The 19,320-nt window shown below is 49.5% G+C and overlaps 2 protein-coding genes across 2 annotated transcripts; one reads left to right on the top strand and one right to left on the bottom strand.

The window, feature by feature from the left end:
- On the bottom strand, positions 681-11,251 carry GCC1 (GRIP and coiled-coil domain containing 1). Its single transcript, XM_005679428.3, has 3 exons — positions 9,810-11,251; positions 4,603-8,737; positions 681-2,063 (listed from the first exon to the last, which is right to left on the bottom strand). The coding sequence occupies exons 1-2, from the start codon at positions 10,839-10,841 to the stop codon at positions 7,442-7,444; spliced, it is 2,328 nt and encodes a 775-aa protein (XP_005679485.2). The 5' UTR covers positions 10,842-11,251; the 3' UTR covers positions 681-2,063; positions 4,603-7,441.
- On the top strand, positions 15,208-18,202 carry ARF5 (ADP ribosylation factor 5). Its single transcript, XM_005679429.3, has 6 exons — positions 15,208-15,431; positions 15,963-16,043; positions 16,373-16,482; positions 16,949-17,020; positions 17,488-17,613; positions 17,717-18,202. Exons 1-6 carry the CDS (start codon positions 15,365-15,367, stop codon positions 17,801-17,803), a joined length of 543 nt encoding a protein of 180 aa, XP_005679486.1. The 5' UTR covers positions 15,208-15,364; the 3' UTR covers positions 17,804-18,202.

The raw sequence follows: 19,320 nt of genomic DNA, 5'->3' as shown, positions 1-19,320 counted from the left end.
GGAGAGGCTCCTGGAAAGCTCCCTGGGAAGACTTTAAGAGAGACAGCGCCCCTCTCCACTCTTACCTCCTGCTAGAGAAGTGTATATGGTTAGTCCCTCTCCAGAAGTTGGGTGCTGATCTGAAGGACCAAGTGTCAATTCCCAGGAAAGAAATCAACTTTTTAATGACTAAATCTGGGAAGCAGAGAAAGAACTAAAGTTTCACTTGCCAAGAGCTTTGCCACAACCATAAAAGGCTGTGCAGGTGGAAGAAAGGAAGGTCCCTAATCCCCTTGAGATAAGGTAGTGGAGGTGCCTGTTCTACACACCCCTCAAGTACAGGGATTCCTTAAATTCAGGGACACACTGCCAGAAGCTTCCTGCTGGGGTCCTCATCAGGAGTAAGACCTCAGACCCAAAGTTGGGCTCAGCATCTGAGCCTTAGGGCACTTGCCTCATCCTATAGCCTCCTTTTCTCAGCTATCTTCCTCCCTGATGGGACCAGAATGAACACCCCCAAATCCTCTAACAACCAAAGGAAGCTAACGTACCTAAAGTCAATTCTAGTTACATTCCCAGAGACCTAGAGAAACGGCACATCCACTAAAATAGCTGAAGAGAAAACTAGCAGTAAAGTAGCCCAGTGGAAGAATGCAATACTAGCACAAGTTAAACCTCTTACTCTGAATGGATGAGGCTGGTATTTTCAGTCTTGCTTTTATTCATTCTGCTGTTTATTGAGCATTTAATATGTGCCAAGTTATGAAAAATCCTGAGAGTGTGAAGATGAAGAGGACCTGGACATGACAGTGAGGGGGTCTATAGAGTAGCTGGGGAGACAGAGAAGTCAATTTAAAATGAAAGTACAAGAAATGACTGTGCTCAAGGCCGTATGAACAAAGTACTGAAGGACCTCAGGGAAGTGCCTGGGCATCCCTTGGTATGGAAAAAATCAGCATGGAGAGAGTGATGCTTTAGCTGAGTCTGAAAGGACAGGACCATACTGCAGAGGGCTGGAATGGGGCACCGGGAGGGGCTTTGAAGGTGGAGGAAACTGTGTCTAAGGATCCTAGGTTTGGGAAATGTAAACCCAGTAGGTGATACTGTAGGTGGTTAAAACCAACACAAACAAGTTTGGTCTCCAGACTCCTTCAAATCCCCTCTTGCTGGCTAAGTCTCCAAAGTGGGCAGATATCCCAGGGGACAATTTCTTACCTTTATTTAAACCAGTTTTTAAAATGAAGCCTCAGACTGGGGAATTTCACACCCCTTTGGATGAGTGTCCTTGCCCTGGCCACCTGTATAGTCCACAGGTGTTGAAATAAAGGTAAGATAATGGACCTGACTCTAAATACTAACCCTCAAAATACTTTGTACAGACAGCACAGCTTCAGCTAATAAAAAATTTTGCATGTAATTTGCATTTAAAACCTTATATTCATGTAAGCTGGTATCAGTCTTCAAATTCACTCTCAGATATGAGAGGGTTTCATCCCTCAGTAGCAGCCCATGCTGCTGCTGCTGCTAAGTCCATAGGGATGGACAAATTTACACTGAACCAGAGATGGTCTTCCTGCTGAAGTCAAGGGACAGGGTTACCCATGAGGGTCATTGGCTTACAGGTGGCCTTTGCTCTTCTGGGCTCCCTGTCTTGTGGGTCTGTCAGAATTATTGTTATTTAGGTGATTTAGGAGATCTGGGTCCCAGGAGAAACAGCTGTCACTGCTGAAACTCACATAAAACTGTGTGGTAACAGAGTCTATTTCACAACTTTCGGTGTGAAAGAGCTCTGCAGTTAGGAAAAAACTGAGGCTCCGTTGAAATTATGAGGCAGCTGGTTGCCAGTGAAGAAAGGACCACCTGGACAAGGACCCTTCCTTCCCAGCCCAGGCCAGACACACAGTCCCCTGAACTCCTCGGCAGGCACCACGATCGAGGATTCCACATTGCTCTTTGCTGGGAGGCAGCAGAGAGGCAGAAAGAGCTGGGCTGCTTGGTTCAGATAAACAGGTTTCAATCCAGGTTCTGCCATCCCTGGCTCTGGACCTTGGGCAATTCATCCTGCCAAGCTTCCATTTCCTCATCTGCAAAATAGATATGCTTTACAAGACTGTTGCAAAGATTAAGTAAAATAACGTAGGGGAAATGCTAGCAGTTAACTTTAGCACAAGCACTTAATATAAGACCGTCATTTTTCCTTTTGTTTACAGCAACGTTTGTGGCTAAGAAATCAAGAAGAGATCAGTCTTAACTCCCAATTCTGCCAATTTTAGGGGGGAACCTAATGTGTTTCAGCACCTACTTTGTTTCAGAAACTGTATTTACTTTCTTTATAACCTGAGAATGTAACCCTGAAATAAAGGTATTATTGATTCCCATTATAAGAAAGTTAAGTTCAGAGAAATTAAGTAATTTATTAAAGACAAGACAGGACACTACAAAACTTCTAAAAGAGAACACAGGCAAAGCATTTGGGGGCATAAACTTTAGCAACATTTTCTTAGGCTCCCAAGGCAATAGAAATAAAAAAAAATAAACAAATGGATCCTAATCAAGCTTGTAAGCTTTTTCACAGCAAAAGGAAACCACAAACAAAATGAAAAGACAACCTATGGACTGGGGGAAAATATTTGCAAATGATGCAACCAAGGGCTTAATTTCCAAAATATACACAACAGCTCATATAACTCAACAACTGTTGGCTATATGGACAGCACAGCCTCAGTTAATAAAAAAAAATTGCATGTAATCTGCATTTAAATATTCATACTCATGTAAAGTGGTAGCAGTCTTCAAATTCATTCTCTCAGATATGAGGGGGTTTGGTCCCGCAGCCGCAGCCAAGGATGGACAAATTTACACTGAACCAGATATGGTATCCTTGCTAAAGGCAAAGGACAGGGTTTACCATGAGGGTCATTGGACTTCAGGTGGCTTTCGCTCTTCTGGGCTCCCTGCCCTGTGGGTTTGTCAGAATCATTGATGAAAACCCAATCAAAAAATGATCAGAAGAATAGACATTTCTCCAAAGAAGACATACAAATAGCCAATAGGCACATGAAAAAATACTCAATATTGCTAATTATTAGAGAAATGCAAATTAAAACAATGAGGTATCACCTCACACTGGTCAGAATGGCCATCACCAAAAAGTCTACAAATAATAAAGGTTGGAGAAGTTGTGGAGAAAAGGGAACCTTCATACTGTTGGTGTGAATGTTAACTGGTGTAGCCGCTATGAAGAAAAGTATGGAGGTTCCTCAAAAAACCAAAAACAGAGTTACCATGCAATTCAGCAATCCCACTCCTGGGCATATGGCTAGAGAAGCCTGTAATTTCAAATGATATGTGCATCCCAATCGTCATTACAGCAATATCTACAATAGCCAAGCCATGGAAACAACTTCCATGTCCACTGACAGATGAATGGATACAGACATGATGTACATACATACATATACATACAATGAAATACTTAAAGTGAATGTGTTAGTCACTGCATCATGTCTGACTCTTTGTGACCCCATGAACTGTAGCCAGTCAGGCTCCTATGTCCAAGGAATTATCCAGGCAAGAACATTGGCATGAGTAGTCATTCCCTTCTCCAGAGGATCATCCTGGCCCAGGGATCAAACCCAGGTCTCCTACACTGTGGACAGATTCTTTCCTGTCTGAGCCACCAGGCAATCGTCAGTAAAAGAGAATGAAATAATGCCATTTGTAGCAACATGGATGGACCTAAAAATTACATTAAGTGAACTAAGTCAGACAGAAAAAAACAAATATATCATCACTTGTATGCAAAATCTAAAAATGATACAAATAAACATATTTACAAAACAGACACAGATTCACAGACATAGAAAACAAACTTGACTACCAGAGGGGAAAGGAGGGAGCGGTATAAATTAGCAGTTTGGGATTAACAGATACAAACTGCTATATATCAAACAAACAACAAAGTCCTACTATATATCACAGGGAACTATATTCAAGAGATTCAGAATCTTAGAGTAAACTATATGGAAAATATTCTGAAGAATATATATAATAAATATATATAATAATTTTATTATATATTATATAGGAGATTCCCTGATAGCTCAGTTGGTAAAGAATCTGCCTGTAATGCAGGAGACCTTGGTTCAATTCCTGGGTCAGGAAGATCTGCTGGAGAAGGGATAGGCTACCCACTTCCATATTTTTGGGCTTCTCTTCTGGCTCAGCTGGTAAAGAATCCACCCACAATGCTCGAGACCTGGGTTCAATCCCTGGGTTGGGAAGATTCCCTGGAGAAGGGAACGGCTACCCACTCCAGTATTCTGGCCTGGAGAATTCCATGGACTGAATAGTCCATGGGGTCGCAAAGAGTCAGACACAACTAAGTGACTTTCACTTATATTATATAATAAAAGAATATACGTATGTATATATATGAATCACTTTGCTGTACATCAGACACTAATACAACGTTGTACTATACTTCAATTAAAAAAAAAAGATCCCAGTTCTAAAGTTAGCAGTCATCTAGAAGCAAGGGGACAGAACACTTTTAAGGTTCTTATGAAGAACCACCGTTGCCTGTTTAGCATTATTAGTGTAGAAACTTGGGCTGCAACTTACAGCTGGAGACTCTCTCCATTCGAACTAGCACAGTTCAGCCAAGAGATCAGTCTCTCCATCACTAGTTATCAACCACGGAGACAGGCCTTGACCCTCCTAAGTCCTAAGAAGACAGGCATACCCAAGTTAAGCAGGCTTTGGGGTTTATCAGACCTGGTTCACACATCAACTAGTTACATGATCCGGGGCAAATTTAACCTCTTGGCCTTTGTTTCCTCATCTGTGAAATAGGGAATGATAACATCTATGAGGACATGATGGATGTAAGTGGCCCAACATGGTGCTTGCACTCTTGAGAGTGCCAGAAAGAACCCTGTAGTAGCAGCTTCACAAGACAAGCTGCGCGCCTCAGAGCTCTGGGTAACAGATGGGAAATTCCAACATCTAGGACACAATTATACAGATGTTTATGCCTCAGATCGGAGATGCTCAATAGGGTGGCCTGTGGGAAGGAATGCAGAAAGCTCACAGTCACCAACCTGCCTTATCCTTTTCTCCATCTCCTCTTCTTCGCAGCAATCTTCCTGATTTGCAAGGTAATAAATATGGCTCAGTCTCATTACCTTATCAACATACCCCATGCACTACTTGAAATTTTAGGACCAGGGCCCAAGGAAAATTTATTTCTCTCTGTTGTTTGATCTAAATTCTCTCTCTCTCTTTCCTTAGAGTATCTAGCACAGAGAAAGCTAGTCAAATAACTGGAAAACTTATTTTAGAGAAAGGGGAGGGAAGACAAGGAATTTATCCTCTTAAGGGTAGGGAGGGACCAAGTCTTCTTCCTTTCATTTGGGAGCATTTGCAGCCTTACATATACCAATGCTTACAATTATTAATCAGACACTGACTTGCCTCTTCGCTTGTTTAGTATCTCCTCTGAATTCAAAAGCACAGAATCATTAGTTCTAGGAAAGCAACTGTGACTATGGATCTTTCTATTCCATTCAAACCACCTGGAAATAACATCATATCCTACAAGGAACTTAGGATATATCCTGAGAAACTTTTCCAGGATATCATGAATACTGACTTGGAAATATAATAAAGCATTCAGAAGCACATTACTTTCAAAGTTTAAAGCAGAAATTATGGAAGTTTAGAGCCCACCCATGAGAAGGTTTTTTCCAGTATAACAGCCTACACACAAACACCTATACACAATTCCAGGCTAAAATATTTGGTTTGTAACTGAGGCAGTTAAAGTACTAAGGTATCCCTCCCTAGATTTAAGCTTGTCAATTAATATATGAAGTATTTCTTACCTCCTTTTCGTTTACCACTTACATTCACACTCTGTGTCCAGACATATACATGCATGTATATACATACCATTAGGGAAGCAAACAGGTCAAATTGATCAAGTTTAATGATTCTGTGGTTATTGTCATTATCACTTGAACGCATCACTTCTGTTCCATTAAGTCTGCTCACTCCAGATAGCCCGGATCACCTAGCCTCCCAATCATTTTATTTAATCAGCCCCAAACCCTCACAACACAGATCACTATGATGAAGAACAGAAAGATACATATTAGTCTGTGGCAGAGCACTCATCTTTAGGGTCCAAAGATCTCTACAACCAACAAGAGCAGATGGGGGAAAGCAAAGAATAAGGAAATGATAGTGTTTGAATCCAACTTTTCTGAGTCCCTCCATTAGTAATAACACAGGTGAGGAAGATGAGTTTTATGGACTGAAACACTGTGACCTCCCTAAGCGAGGGCAAAGGACCCTGGTGACAGGAATGCACGAACATTTTGGCTACAGGGACATGGAGGTTTAGCCAGAAGGTTATCCATAGCGTAGCAAGTACCCCAGCCCTATTCGACTGAATTTCTACCACTTTCTCGTGAGGGTCACAGCATCTCTCTGGAATCCTCTGAAGCACAACTAGTTGGGGGTGGGTGGTGTAAATCTCAGGGCTAATTCTTTGTATCCAGGCAGGATCAGAGCTTCCTGATCAGACACCTCTCTTTAAGAAGGTAGATTTTTTTTCTTAATGGGAGTTCAACATTGAGGGATAGACAGCAAAGTCACTCACTCACAGTCTCAAGCCAACACTGTACAGCAGGTTATGGCAGGGAGGGACAAGTGTGAGAGGTCTAGAAGCCTATCCAGGCCAAAAGCATGTCACTCAAGAAATCCCTAAGAACCAACTGGTGTGCAGGGCTTTCTCCAGGATGGTCACAAGTGGCGTGGTTTGTCCAGACAAACCACAGGGATTAGGTCATGCCCTGCCCTAAGTATTTCAAGTTTCCCAGTTCCACGATGAACTCCCCAAGTTCACTATCCCTGGGCCCTTTGGACTAGGGGACAATCTGTCACTATTTCAAACTTCCTGGTCCCTCTCCAGCCTGCATCTATGTCCCCAGAGAATTGCGGCAGCAGTGGGCCAGACTCAAGACTGTGATGAAATGGAGTAAATAGTGGGTCCTTGTGTGTGTTTAGAAATAAACTGAACTTCCTTTGGAGTCATACGTACTCCTAGTTCTGCACTAGGAGCAGGATATTAAAACCAAAAAAAAAAAAGAAAACCCACCTTATTTTAAAAGACATTCACTACCCCAACTTTGGCACCTCTCAATCCTAACCTCTCCCCACTCCTCCCTTCATGCACAGGCCATCAGAAGATGCTGTCCCAACACTTTCAGTATCTCTGGGGCCCAAGGATAAAATGGTATTAATGGCATTTGACAGAAGATCCCATCCCACACTGAGGATTCCTCCCAGGTCAACACAGTGAAGAAACGAGACAGAGACATAAGAGAAGGGGTGGGAGAAACCAGAGCCTGTCCCTTCTCACAGACAAGGCACAGAAATCGGAGGAGTGAAAATGGCATCATCTCTTGCCAGAGGGCCACCAACCACCACCAGCTGGGAGCCGCATGATCGCTTGCTTCTCCTCTGGACTGAAGTGCAAGATGGTCAGGATGGCAGTGAGCGTCTGCTGGCGGCCCAGGGCATCTGGCAAGGTCAGGAAGCGATAGATGATGTTCTTGAGGTACTCCAGGTTGGCCCCCTCCCGACTCTGGTCCCTGCTGTGCTTCGCGATGTGGCTCTGCAGGGCTCCCACCTCCTCCCGATGCCGCTCCCCCTCCTCCAGCAAGCGGTCCTGCAGCTGATGGACTTCCACCTCCAGCCGGTGCTTCTGTTTCCTCAGCGACGCGATCTCCACCTCCTTGCGGGCCAGCTGCTCGGCATACAGGAAGAAAGTGGGCTCGCTGGCCGCAGCAAGCTGCAGGGCTTGGGTCAAGCTGTCCGGGGTGGAGGTATCTGCCTGGTCCCTGGGGCCTGCGCCACCCACGGGGCTTCTGCGCCCCGGCAGCCCGGAGGACAAGGCCATGGACCGCAGCTGCTCCAGCTCCAGGTCCTTCTCAGCCAGCACAGCCAGCGCCCGGTCCCGCTGCTTGTGCAGTTCCTCCTCCAGCTTCAGTGTGCGGTCCCGGAAGTCCAGCTGGCTGCGCTCCAGCTCCTGCCGGTGGCCGTGCTGCAGCCGGGCTAGCTCCTGCTTCCAGCCCTCGGCCTCCTGCTGGTGCTGGCGCTCCAGCTCCTCGCAGGACAGCCGCAGCGAGATGTACTTCTCCTTCAGCTCGGCCAGCTGCTCCCGGGCTTCCTCCAGCTCCTTGCCGAGGTTCCCGTCTTTGACATTCTTGCTCTTGAGGACCACCTGGGCCCGCATCTTGTACCTCTCAAATTCCTCCTTCAGCTGTTTCAGCTCCTGCTGGTAGTATAGCGCTGTGGCCTTCTCCCCATCAGCAGCCTCGGAGCTGGGCATTATCTCCAGGTCGCAGAGCTTCTCCACATCCAAGGTCACCTGGCTCTTCCTGGCCGCCACCTGCAGCAGCCTCTTCAGCTTCTCCATCTTGTCCTTCAGGACGTTGACATCCAGACTAGACTCCTCTCCATGGCTGTCCAGAGGGGACCGGCTGGAGGCCGCTAGAGCCAGGGTTTTGTTCTCCAGGTCCAGCTGCAGAATGCGCTCCTTCAGCTTCTGGATGGCCAGCTGGTCCTTCTGCTTGGCTTTCTCATAGGTGCCCAGCAATTCCGACACCTGGGATATTTGATTCTCCAGGGCCGCCACCCTCTGCTCTTCCAACTGCGACTGCTGGCGCAGCTGATCCTCAGCGAGGGCTGTCTGAAAAAACAAGGGAACAGGTAGAGATGCATCCAGAAAAGCCACAGGGTCGGAGGGTCAACTTTAAGAAAGCAAGAGAGGGGGGACAAAAAGGTTATGGGATGCAGGTGGCCTGGCAAAAAATGGGAACTGGGAAGCTTTCTGAGTTTGGGAGCTAACCCAAGCTCCTGTAACTTGCTCTCAGACACATTATACCCAATGATATTAAGAGTCTTTGGAGATCTGCTACTGTTCTGCTTTAGTGTTTCTACTCTCTCCACCCATACACCAAGCTCACGTGTAAGTGTGCTCTTCACCATATTACGTTCTTTTCCTCTTCCAACATTCCTGGAAGTTCAGAGTTGACTTGGATCTCTCCCCATGCTGAAAGGAGGCACTGGAAAATAGCCTATCTTTCCAGACATGGCAAATATTGACTGCAAGCAATAGAAGAGGTTATTTCTTCTGTGAAAATCCCCTTTGTCCCCTCCAGCCACGCTACCTACAGGCATCCACTGCTACCCATAGATAGGCATACTGCCATAAGCATCCACTCCACCTTCCACTGCACAGCCGCTGCTACACTGCTTCACAGAGCACAGCTGGGAAGATGCCATGCCCTGACACTCAGATCTGTCTGGCTCCAACTTCAGACTACACTCAGAAACTCCACATCCTGTTGGAAGCACTCTGTGGATACTGTCAACACCACACAGGAAAGGATTTCTCAGGACCCACAAGTGAAACTTTTCGAAGCGCATAAAAAACCAACAGTGCAGGCACTTAGTTCTGTCAAAGGAGAAAAAAAAAACACTAATATTTCCCCATGTGTCACAAGTGTGTGCTGACTCGTGTCTGACTCTTTACTTCCTTATGGACTGTAGCCTACCAGGCTCCTCTGTCTATGTGGTTTTCCAGGCAAGAATACTGGAGTGGGTTGCAACTTCCTACTCCAGGGGATCTTCCTGACCCAGGGATCAAACCCATATCTCCAGAATCTCTTCCATTGGCAGATGGATTCTTTACCACTGAGCCACCTGAGAAGCCACTTTAAGTTAAATGACTCATGTTTGAAAGAGATGAAGATAATTACCTTTCTCATTTCCTGCTGCAACTGAGCCTGGAAATGGCTCTTAAGGCAGGCAGCCTCTTCTTGAAGCTCCTTCAGCCGGGGGTCAGGCTGATTCTTCTCATCTCGAAGAGCCTGAAGCTCACCTTTCAGCTCTTCCACCTCACGGGTCAGTTGCTTGGTCTGCAGCTCAAACCCTTCCATCTGACCGGCTGCATAGGCCCGCCCGGCCAGAGCTTCCCGAGTCTCTTCCAACCGAAGCTCCAAGTCCTGGCGCTGGGCCCTCTCCTCCTGCAGCAGTTTCTGGAGCTCACGCAGCATCAAGGCATGGTCACTCTGCTCTTGGGCCCGATCGTGTTGCTGCGTGATGAGCCGGGCTTTGGTTTCTGCTATCTGTTCCTGCAGCCCCTTCAGTTCTCCCTCCAGCCGGCCCCTCTCCTCCTCTGCTTTCTTACTGGCATCCTCTAAGTCCTGCTTCATCTTCTTTTTGTCCGCCAGGTAAGAAGCTTCCATGCGGGACTTCTCCTGGGTGACTGTAGCCAAAGAGCTGGTCAAAGTAGCCAACTGAGTCTTCAGCTGGTGCAGTCGTTTGTCCACCTCCCCACCCCCAGATGGTCCGTCCCCACTACTACTGCTAACGCCACTCTCTGACCCGCTGGCCTCTTCCAACTTTGGAGGTGGTGGACCACGGGCCAGTCTGTCATCTTCTACCCCAAACTCACCCTTGGTGCTGGTGAGACTGGCCGCAGTATCCAGGCTGGCGGCGGTCCCTGTGCTATCCTCGCTGTGAGTGGAACATCGGTCATCCACAGAGTCAGGAAAGGTGAGGCCTTGAGGCTGCACACCTGCGAGGCCCACATCCGCCTCGTGGGATACAGACAGTACCTTAATGCTGGCCTCCAGCGCCTCTTTCTCCTTCAGCAGACTTTTATAGGCAAGGACTACATCCTTGAGACGTGTTTGGTACTGGAGGAGCTGCTTCTTCTGAGTCTCAATGGTCTCCAGCAGGTCCTTCTTGCTTGGGCCGCCCCCGAAATTCATTCCAAACTTCTCCATGAGGGTTCAGGACGGGTTGCTCCAGGCCAGGGTTTGGACAGGCTGGGAGAGCGTCACGAAGATGCTAGCAGGGGTTGTATGCGACGGGGAGATAGCTGTCCCCCTCTGCCGCACATCCGCTCCAAGCAGCTGTTTGAGACCGGATGCAGGGCGGCGGGGCAGCCGGGCAGAAACGCTTGCCAGGTCCCAGACAGGAGGGCGGGGGCGGGTCCTATCCTAGAGGCGGGGCGACGCTGGCACAAGAGGAGCACACTGCTAGGGCTCGCCCGCACTGCCCCAGAAGCCGCTCCGCGCTCCCCGCTCACCCAGCCACAGCAGCACCGGCCGGGCCCCGGCGCACTACAGGCCAAAGGTTTAAGATGAGCGTAGCTCCATCCCGACTTCCTAACTCTAGCGGCTGGACAACGGCGCTTCCGGGTCTGCTGGAAGTGACGAGAGCGCGACGTATTGGGCCCCGCCCCCAGTGGGCGCGAGGTGGGCGGGGCTACCTCAGCCGGCCGGTGGGAAGAGAACCCAGCAGGGCTGAGAACTGGTCACTCTCCGGCCGAGTGCTGGTTCCTCTCCACCACAGCAAAGCAAGCAGAGTCGAGTACACCGGAGTCATGTTGGTTTGATGAAAGCGCCTGATCTTGCTCTAGCGCTAAGATCAGCGAGGGACGGGGGCGACTTTGCAGAGTCCTTACCAAAGACTCGGGTAAATGACAGGCCCCACTGTTTGGGTGCTCAGTACCGTTGTCCTTAAAGAGCAACAGTTAAGACTACCATATAGACCACAAAGATGACAACCCTTTCTAGGACAGTAATTGACACCTAGACGGTGTATAATTATTATTACACCTTTCCTGAGTTCTGCTGGGTTCATTTAACAAATATATAAAAATAAATATATATAGGCATCATGTCCATTCTAAGTGCCACCTATATTTCAGAAGCTTCACAAGAGTTTTGCTATTTAGTCTTTATGATTAATCTGCTGAGTATCATTAGCACTATTTTACAGATAGTGCAACGTGAGGCACAGAGAAGTTAAGTAATACACCAAGGTCACATAGCCTTGGGTTTAGAATCCCATGTAGATCAGTCTGATTCTCAACATACCAAGTGCTATGCCAGGTGATCACCAGGAAGGGACAAGTTCCTACCCTCAAGGAGCCCACATCTAGAGAAGCAGCAGCCATGCAAACACAAGTATATTCAAAGTGATACTGAAGTTAAGAGGAGGGAGCCCTGTCTAAGGGAGACAGGGCAGGCTTTCAGGGGAAATGAGTTGGAATTTGAAGAGTAAGTACTGATTGTCCATCTAACTAGAAATGAGGGAAACAACATTCTCCTAACTGCTGCTAAGTCACTTCAGTCGTGTCCGACTCTGTGCGACCCCATAGACGGCAGCCCACCAGGCTCCCCCGTCTCTGGGATTCTCCAGGCAAGAACACTGGAGTGGGTTGCCATCTCCTTCTCCAATGCATGAAAGTGAAAATGAAAATGAAGTCGTTCAGTTGTGTCTGACTCTTGGCGACCCCATGGACTGCAGCCCACCAGGCTCCTCCGTCCATGGGATTTTCCAGGCAAAAGTACCGAGTGGTGTGCCATTGCCTTCTCCAAAACAACATTCTAGGCAGAGGGAAAACTTGCAAGGACTCTGGAGCATCAGAGAGTTTGTCTCACCTGGGAAGCATTGAGAATCATTTCAAGGCAGTAGCTTAGGGTATGCAAAGAAGCTGGCAACAGATACTGCTGACATAATAGATGAGCACCCAAATTAAGGTATTTGGATTTTACCTTTGGTTATAAGACACTAAAGGATTTCCATCACAAGAGTGGCATCAAGTCTTGTATGACAAGGTGGAGATACCAAAGTGCAGAAGACCATTTTCAGTCATGGGGATCAAATGATAGTGAAATAGAGCAATGATAACAGGGATGTAAAGAGGCTAATTAAAAAGGATGAAATAATGCCATTTGCAGCAACATGGATGGACCCAGAGAGTGTCATACTGAGTGAAGAGAAGGAGAAATATCGTATGGCATCCCTTATATGTGGAATCTAAAAAGAAATGATACAAATGAACTTCCTTACAAAATGGAAAATGACTCACAGACTTAGAGAAGGAACTTATAGTTGCCTAGAGGGGACGGGATAGTTAGGGAGTTTGGAATGGCCACGTACACACGGCTGCTGTTGCTGTTTAGTCACTGAGTTATGACTGACTCTTTGCAACCTGATGGACTGTAGCCCATCAGCTTCCTCTGTCCAAGGGATTTCCCAGACAAGAATACTGGAGTGGGTTACTATTTCCTTCTCTAGAGAATCTTCCTGACCCAGGGGTCGAACTCCAGTCTCCTGCTTGGCAGGCATTCTTTACTAGTAAGCCACCTGGGAAGTCCCTGTATTTAAAATGGATAACCAACAAGGACCTACTGTATAGCACATGGAACTCTGTTCAACATTATGTGGCAGCCTGTATGGGAGGGGGGTTACGGGGAGGATGGTTCCATGTATATGTATGGCTGAGTCCCTTCACTGTTCACCTGAAACTACCACAATACTGTTAAATGGCTATACCCCAACACAAAATTAAAAGTTCAAAATATAAAGATGTTAGGACAGAGAGAAACAAGGCTAATTGAAAGAGCTAAAGATCACCACTAGTTGTGTTATTATATTAGAACTCTTTTAAGTGTGCTCTTCAATCTTGTAAAAGCTTTCTTAGGAATGTAAGCCTCTGAGGAATAGGAGTCTTGTATTCACTCATACTTGACACCCAAAATCTGTTCTCTTTAGAGTGATGGTCAGACACTAGAAGTCTTTTGAAACCCAGTTTCTTGGTAGCCCAGAAAACATCCAGCTGCATCATAGAAAACATTCAGATACATTATCATTTTAATATCATTTTAATCTTCACCATAACCTCATGAGGCAATTAGGATGGATATCAGTCTCCTTTTGTAGATGAGAAAATGATAGGTTGTACTGTTGAAATCAAGCCCTAAAAAGTGGGGGATGGGGGGTAGAACTGGTATTTGAAATGAGGCCTGGAACAATGGCACCTAATGGGTACTCAATAGATATTTATTTAATGAGGAAAGGAAGGAACGAAGGAACAAACGTTCTCTGATCCCAGCTCACCTCACCGTGTCCACTGTACCAGCAATTGATCCTAGAAGCCCGCTGAGAATCCAGAATAAGCAAAACGTCTGTCTTTGCTCCACTGAGCAACCAGTTAGTCCATTCAACCAAGACAGCATTTGTTTTATAAGTATTGGGTGTGGCATCGACCCAGTCTCTGTCATAAGAGAAATTTAAATTAATTCCTATCTTGCAATTTCCCCCCTTTGATGCTAAGATTAGTGGGGAAATAACTGGTGAAGCTCTTTGGCGAGGGCTTCCTCACAGGATAGCTGTGCATCAAAAATCCTGGTCCCCGGGTCTGTGGCAGAGTGAGGAAGGAGCTTCAGAAAGGCTGCCCGGTGCGACCTGAAAGGCGTTATTGCCAGGGCCTTCTAGGAGAAAGCGGAGTCCTGCAGTATACAGGAGTAGGGTCTGCTGCTGCTGCTGCTAAGTCGCTTCAGTCGTGTCCGACTGTGCGACCCCATAGATGGCAGCCCACCAGGCTCCCCCGTCTCTGGCATTCTCCAAGCAAGAACACTGGAGTGGGTTGCCATTTCCTTCTCCAATGCATGAAAGTGAAAAGTGAAAGTGAAGTCGCTCAGTCGTATCCGACTCTTGGCGACCCCATGGACTGCAGCCTACCAGGCTCCTCCTCCATGGGATTTTCCAGGCAGGAGTACTGGAGTGGGGTGCCATTGCCTTCTCCGCGGATCTCTGAAACTAGAGTATTAAGGAACCATGAAGCACATCTTCCTCCACCTGCGGCGTACTCCTCGAGAGTCTATGGTCACTGAACCACTTACTACGTTCCAAGTCCCTCGCTGGGAGCTGAGAGGACAAAAGGAAAAAGGAAGACATTTGCACGGTATTTCCGTCCCCCTCCCCCGGGTTGGGGGGGTGATGCACACAGTCAAGGCTGCTGGTTACCAAGAGCTAAACCGGAGCCCAGTGTGTGTTGGACGCAACAAACCAAAGCCCGGCGACTGGCTACTGAAGATGGGGGTAGAGGGCCGTTACGGAGCGTCGTAGGATTTTCTCGGCTTCGCTCGGGTTGCTGGTTCAGCTCCAAGGACCTGACTGGCGAGCTAGAAGCCTGGGGAGACCCAGGGCCTTCCCATCTTCGAAACTGGCGCCCTAACCGTAGACGCGGTGAAGACTCGCTCAGCTTCAGTCTTCCGGAGCCAGGGCCTGGAGGCGGGGTGGAGGCGGGGCGGAGGGGCGGGGCTGAGGGCTGGGGCGGGGCCAGAGCGGGGGCCGGCCCGAGGTGACGTAGGGCGGGCCGAGACGCGCGGAGGCGGCGGCGGTACCTCCTCCTGCTGCTGCTGCTGCTGCTGCTGCGCCCCATCCCCCAGCGGCCGGCCGGTTCCAGCCCGCACCTCGCGTCGGTGCCCGCGCCCCCTCCCCCGGCCCCGCCATGGGCCTCACCGTGTCCGCGCTCTTTTCGCGGATCTTCGGGAAGAAGCAGATGCGGATCCTCATGGGTGAGGCAGACCAAGCTCGCGGCCCGGACGCGAGCTCCGGCCCCTGCGCAGCCCTGCTGCCCCCGCGTCCCTCCAGCCCCTGCTCACTCGTGTCTTCGACCCCGAGTCACCCACGTCCTTACCCCCCGGGGGGCACTACTCTCGGGTGGATCGCGGTCTGCAGCACCGCCTCCGGGGCCTGACACCCGGAGCTGCGGGCCTGGGTGGGGTGAAGCTCCCTGCGCCCCAGCCCGGCTGGTAAGAAGGGAGGATTCCCCGCCCTTGGAGACGACTTTTAAAAGGAGCGCTCGGCCTTTCTCTTGCGCCTCTTTCCCCTCAGTCCTCCGCCGTCCCTTGCCCGCTCTGGGGGCAGGAGTTGGCGCTCCCCACCCCGACAGCCCTCAAGGCCCGGAAGGTAGATAGCAGCGCGCACCTGGAGGCGCCCGGGCTCTCCGCCCCCGTCAGCATCGGTTGTCTTGGCCTCTCCCCTTCCCTGGGCTCTAGAGGGCTCCCTGGCTCTCATCTCCATCCCTGTGCCCCTCTCCGTTGCAGTTGGCTTGGATGCGGCTGGAAAAACCACAATCCTGTACAAACTGAAGTTGGGGGAGATTGTCACCACCATTCCCACCATAGGTGAGTTCGGAGGCGAGGCCGGGAGGAGAGGGAGCGCGGCGGGGTCCCTTCCGACGATCTGCTCCGTATTCTGCCCCAGGCCTTTATCTGCCGGGAACTGACCCTGAAATCGAATCCTGCTACCTGAGAAGTGGGTCAGGGTATCTCTATGTTCGGGATGGATGTGACCTAGCGCCGCCCGGCCTGTGGACTGTCGGGCCTCTTGGGGTTCTTTTTCCTGGGGCCTCGATCGTTGCCTTCTGGTTTTGTGTCCCTCCTGAATCCACTTAGTGTTAATGAGTTCCTTCCTTTCAGGACTTTTGCCTCATATGTTCTACAATTATCTGCAGGCTTCAATGTGGAAACAGTGGAATACAAGAACATCTGTTTCACAGTCTGGGACGTGGGAGGCCAGGACAAGATTCGGCCTCTGTGGCGGCACTACTTCCAGAACACTCAGGTTGGGGCTACCCCACCCCCAGGGGAAGAGATGTTAGGGTTAGGAAGGCTGAGGTGTTGGCCCCGAGCCAGGAAAAAACCCTTACAGCCTCTCACCCTCATTTGTAGGCGAGCCTCTTCAGATTGCCCTTATCCTTTTGAGACTTAGCCAGCCACCTTCTGCTTCTCCTTAGAAGCAGAGTTCTGAATCCAAGCTGCCTGATTTAGGGCTCATCACATGTCTTTCACTGTTGCCTTGCACATCTTTTTGCTAGACCGCTTGCCTGAGGGCAGAGGCTGCATCCGTTGCAGGATGTCTCCAGTTTGTGCTAGGATAACTGCAGATCGTTATGGAATGAGCAGGCTTACTAGATGAGCAAGCTTTCAACACAATTAAAGACGGGCAGAAAAGCAAAGGGTCCAGAGGAGGATGTGTGTGTCCCAGACTCGGGAGATAGCTCCTCCTTCCTGTCTTCCTTTGCACCCAGGGCCTCATCTTTGTGGTGGACAGTAATGATCGAGAGCGGGTCCAAGAATCTGCTGACGAACTCCAGAAGATGGTGAGCACCCAGAGCCCCGGGGAAGAGAAGTCTCGTGCGGGTGTGAGAGTCAGAAAGTGCCTCACGGGCCGCGAACGTACCTTTCTCTTTGTGGGCACAGTCACTAGAAGTAACTCACCCTGTTTTGAATCGGGGTCAGGTAGAAAGTATTAGACTGACTTTTCCTTTGAATTTTCTCTCCTGTCTTCACAGCTGAGCCTGAGATTATGGGGAGGGGAGAGTTATACCAGGTGGAAGGAAACATCCTCTTACATTCTTGTTTTGCCATTTGGAAATGTCATCTTGACTAGGGCAAGTAGTCTAATTAGAAAAAGACCCTTGCTGGACTTAAGCAGTTGGTAACTGTCTGTCTCGTGTTCAGTAGATGACACAGTATTCTGTTCTTCCCACAAATATGCTAAAAGGTAGAAGGGCGGGGGGGCTCCCATGCACAGCTGCGTTCCACCCACCCCCTTCACCTCCCCCAGCTGCAGGAGGACGAACTGCGGGATGCAGTGCTGCTGGTGTTTGCCAACAAGCAGGACATGCCCAACGCCATGCCCGTGAGCGAGCTGACCGACAAGCTGGGGCTACAGCACTTGCGAAGCCGCACGGTGAGGGCCCGCCTGGCCCCAGGAAGCCCCAGGCCTGGCAGGAAACAAAGGCATCTCCTTTTTTGTCCCTGCCGCTGACCTCTTTCTTTCCCCCTCCCCACAGTGGTACGTCCAGGCCACCTGTGCCACCCAGGGCACAGGCTTGTACGACGGGCTGGACTGGCTGTCGCACGAGCTGTCAAAGCGCTAGCCAACCAGGGGCCGGCCCCTGCTGCCCAGAAGCTCCCGCGTGCATCATCCTGGGAGGACCAGACTCCCGGACTCCTCAGGCAGTGCCCTTCCCTCCCAGCTCCTCCTCCCCCGCAGACACAGGCCACTGCTCCTGCCTGCATGCTCTCTCTCTTTTGGGAGCCTGGAGCCCCACTCTCTGGGCACGGAGGGATCTGATCTCCTGTCCACTGGGACCTGTGGAAAGGGGTTTCCAGGGCCAAGGCCCCTTCTTCCAGAAGAGGAGCAGGGATCCGGGTTGAGTTTTTTTTCTTCCGTTTCGGGTGTACCCTTTGGGCCAGGTGGGAAGGGGAGGTGAGGGCTCCGGGTGGTGCTATGATGTGGCACTGGATATTGAGTAATAAATTTGCTGTGGTTTGTACTCCGTGTTGTGTGTAGCCTACAAGTGGGGGGCTGGGGGGCTGGGTTACTGGCTGCAAAGATAATATGGTCATGGCGGGGCCAGGGCTCAAAGTTGCTAGGGCTTCCCTGGTGGCTCAGCGGTAAAGAATCCACCTGCCAGGAGACACAGGTTCAATCCCTGGGATGGGAAGATCCCCTGGAGGAAGGACATGGCAACCCACTCCAGTTTTCTTGCCTGTGAAATCCATGGACAGAGGAGTCTGGCAGGCTGCAGGCCATGGGGTCTCGAGAGTCGGACACGACTGAGACTAAACGACAACGATAGCAAAGCAGCTAAGCCTGCCAAGCCAACCCCTTACCCCAAGCGCACACACAACCTTACCCTCATCTAGCTCAGCTTCTCCCTCCTTACTCAAGACTAGAAGTATTTAGGGCCTCCAATGGAGGAAATTCCATTCCTTCCCCAATTCCAAGGGGCCTTTGCTGCGGGTAACAGGCTCTACCTTCATGGGTTCGTAAACCACCTGACTCCCATTTCCCATCCACCTCCCAGCTGCTTAGAGCAGTGGTTCTTAATGATGACTATGCACATTGAAACGAGGCAGGGGGGATATTAAGAATAATCACACTTCTGAAAGTGATTCTTCAGGACTGGTCTGAGACCCAAGAATCTGCATCTCTAAAATTAACCAGGTGATTCTGTCGCTCAGCGTCTATTGGCCTTATTTTATAAAACCTTGGTAGGGCTTCCCTGGTGGCTCAGATGGTAAAGAATCCACCTGCAGTGCGGGAGGCATGGGTTCGATCCCTGGGTCAGGATCTAGTGACTTAAGTGCAGGCAGGGTCTGGGGAGAGCTTCCCAGGTGGCGCTAGTGGTAAAGAACACACCCACCAGTGCAGGAGATGTAAGAGACATGGATTCCATCCTTGGGTCGGGAAGATCCCCTCGAGGAGGGCTTAGCAACCCACTCTAGTATTCCTGCCTGCAGAATCCCCATGGACAGAGGAGCCCGGTGGGCTATAGTCCGTAGTCAGGGCTATAGTCAGGACTAAGTGACTGAGCATGCACACAGTGCATGGGGATTATAGTCCCTTACTGTGCACCACTGCAGCTCTTTCTACCTGGGGAGACTCCAT

Source organism: Capra hircus, chromosome 4 (genome assembly GCF_001704415.2).
Source record: "Capra hircus breed San Clemente chromosome 4, ASM170441v1, whole genome shotgun sequence".
In the NCBI taxonomy this organism is placed as follows: Eukaryota; Metazoa; Chordata; class Mammalia; order Artiodactyla; family Bovidae; genus Capra; species Capra hircus.
The sequence above is the reverse complement of the archived record's forward strand: the minus strand, read 5'-3'. Positions and strand labels throughout refer to the sequence as shown.

Bases quoted from the DNA above. Each gene is read 5' to 3' on its own strand.
- GCC1 (XM_005679428.3), bottom strand. From the start codon at position 10,841: ATGGAGAAGTTTGGAATGAATTTCGGGGGCGGCCCAAGCAAGAAGGAC. The intron at 8,738-9,809 runs GTAATTATCTTC...TTGTTTTTTCAG, and splicing joins TGCAGCAGGAAATGAGAAAG to ACAGCCCTCGCTGAGGATCA.
- ARF5 (XM_005679429.3), top strand. From the start codon at position 15,365: ATGGGCCTCACCGTGTCCGCGCTCTTTTCGCGGATCTTCGGGAAGAAG. The intron at 16,044-16,372 runs GTGAGTTCGGAG...AATTATCTGCAG, and splicing joins CACCACCATTCCCACCATAG to GCTTCAATGTGGAAACAGTG. The intron at 17,614-17,716 runs GTGAGGGCCCGC...CCCTCCCCACAG, and splicing joins AGCACTTGCGAAGCCGCACG to TGGTACGTCCAGGCCACCTG.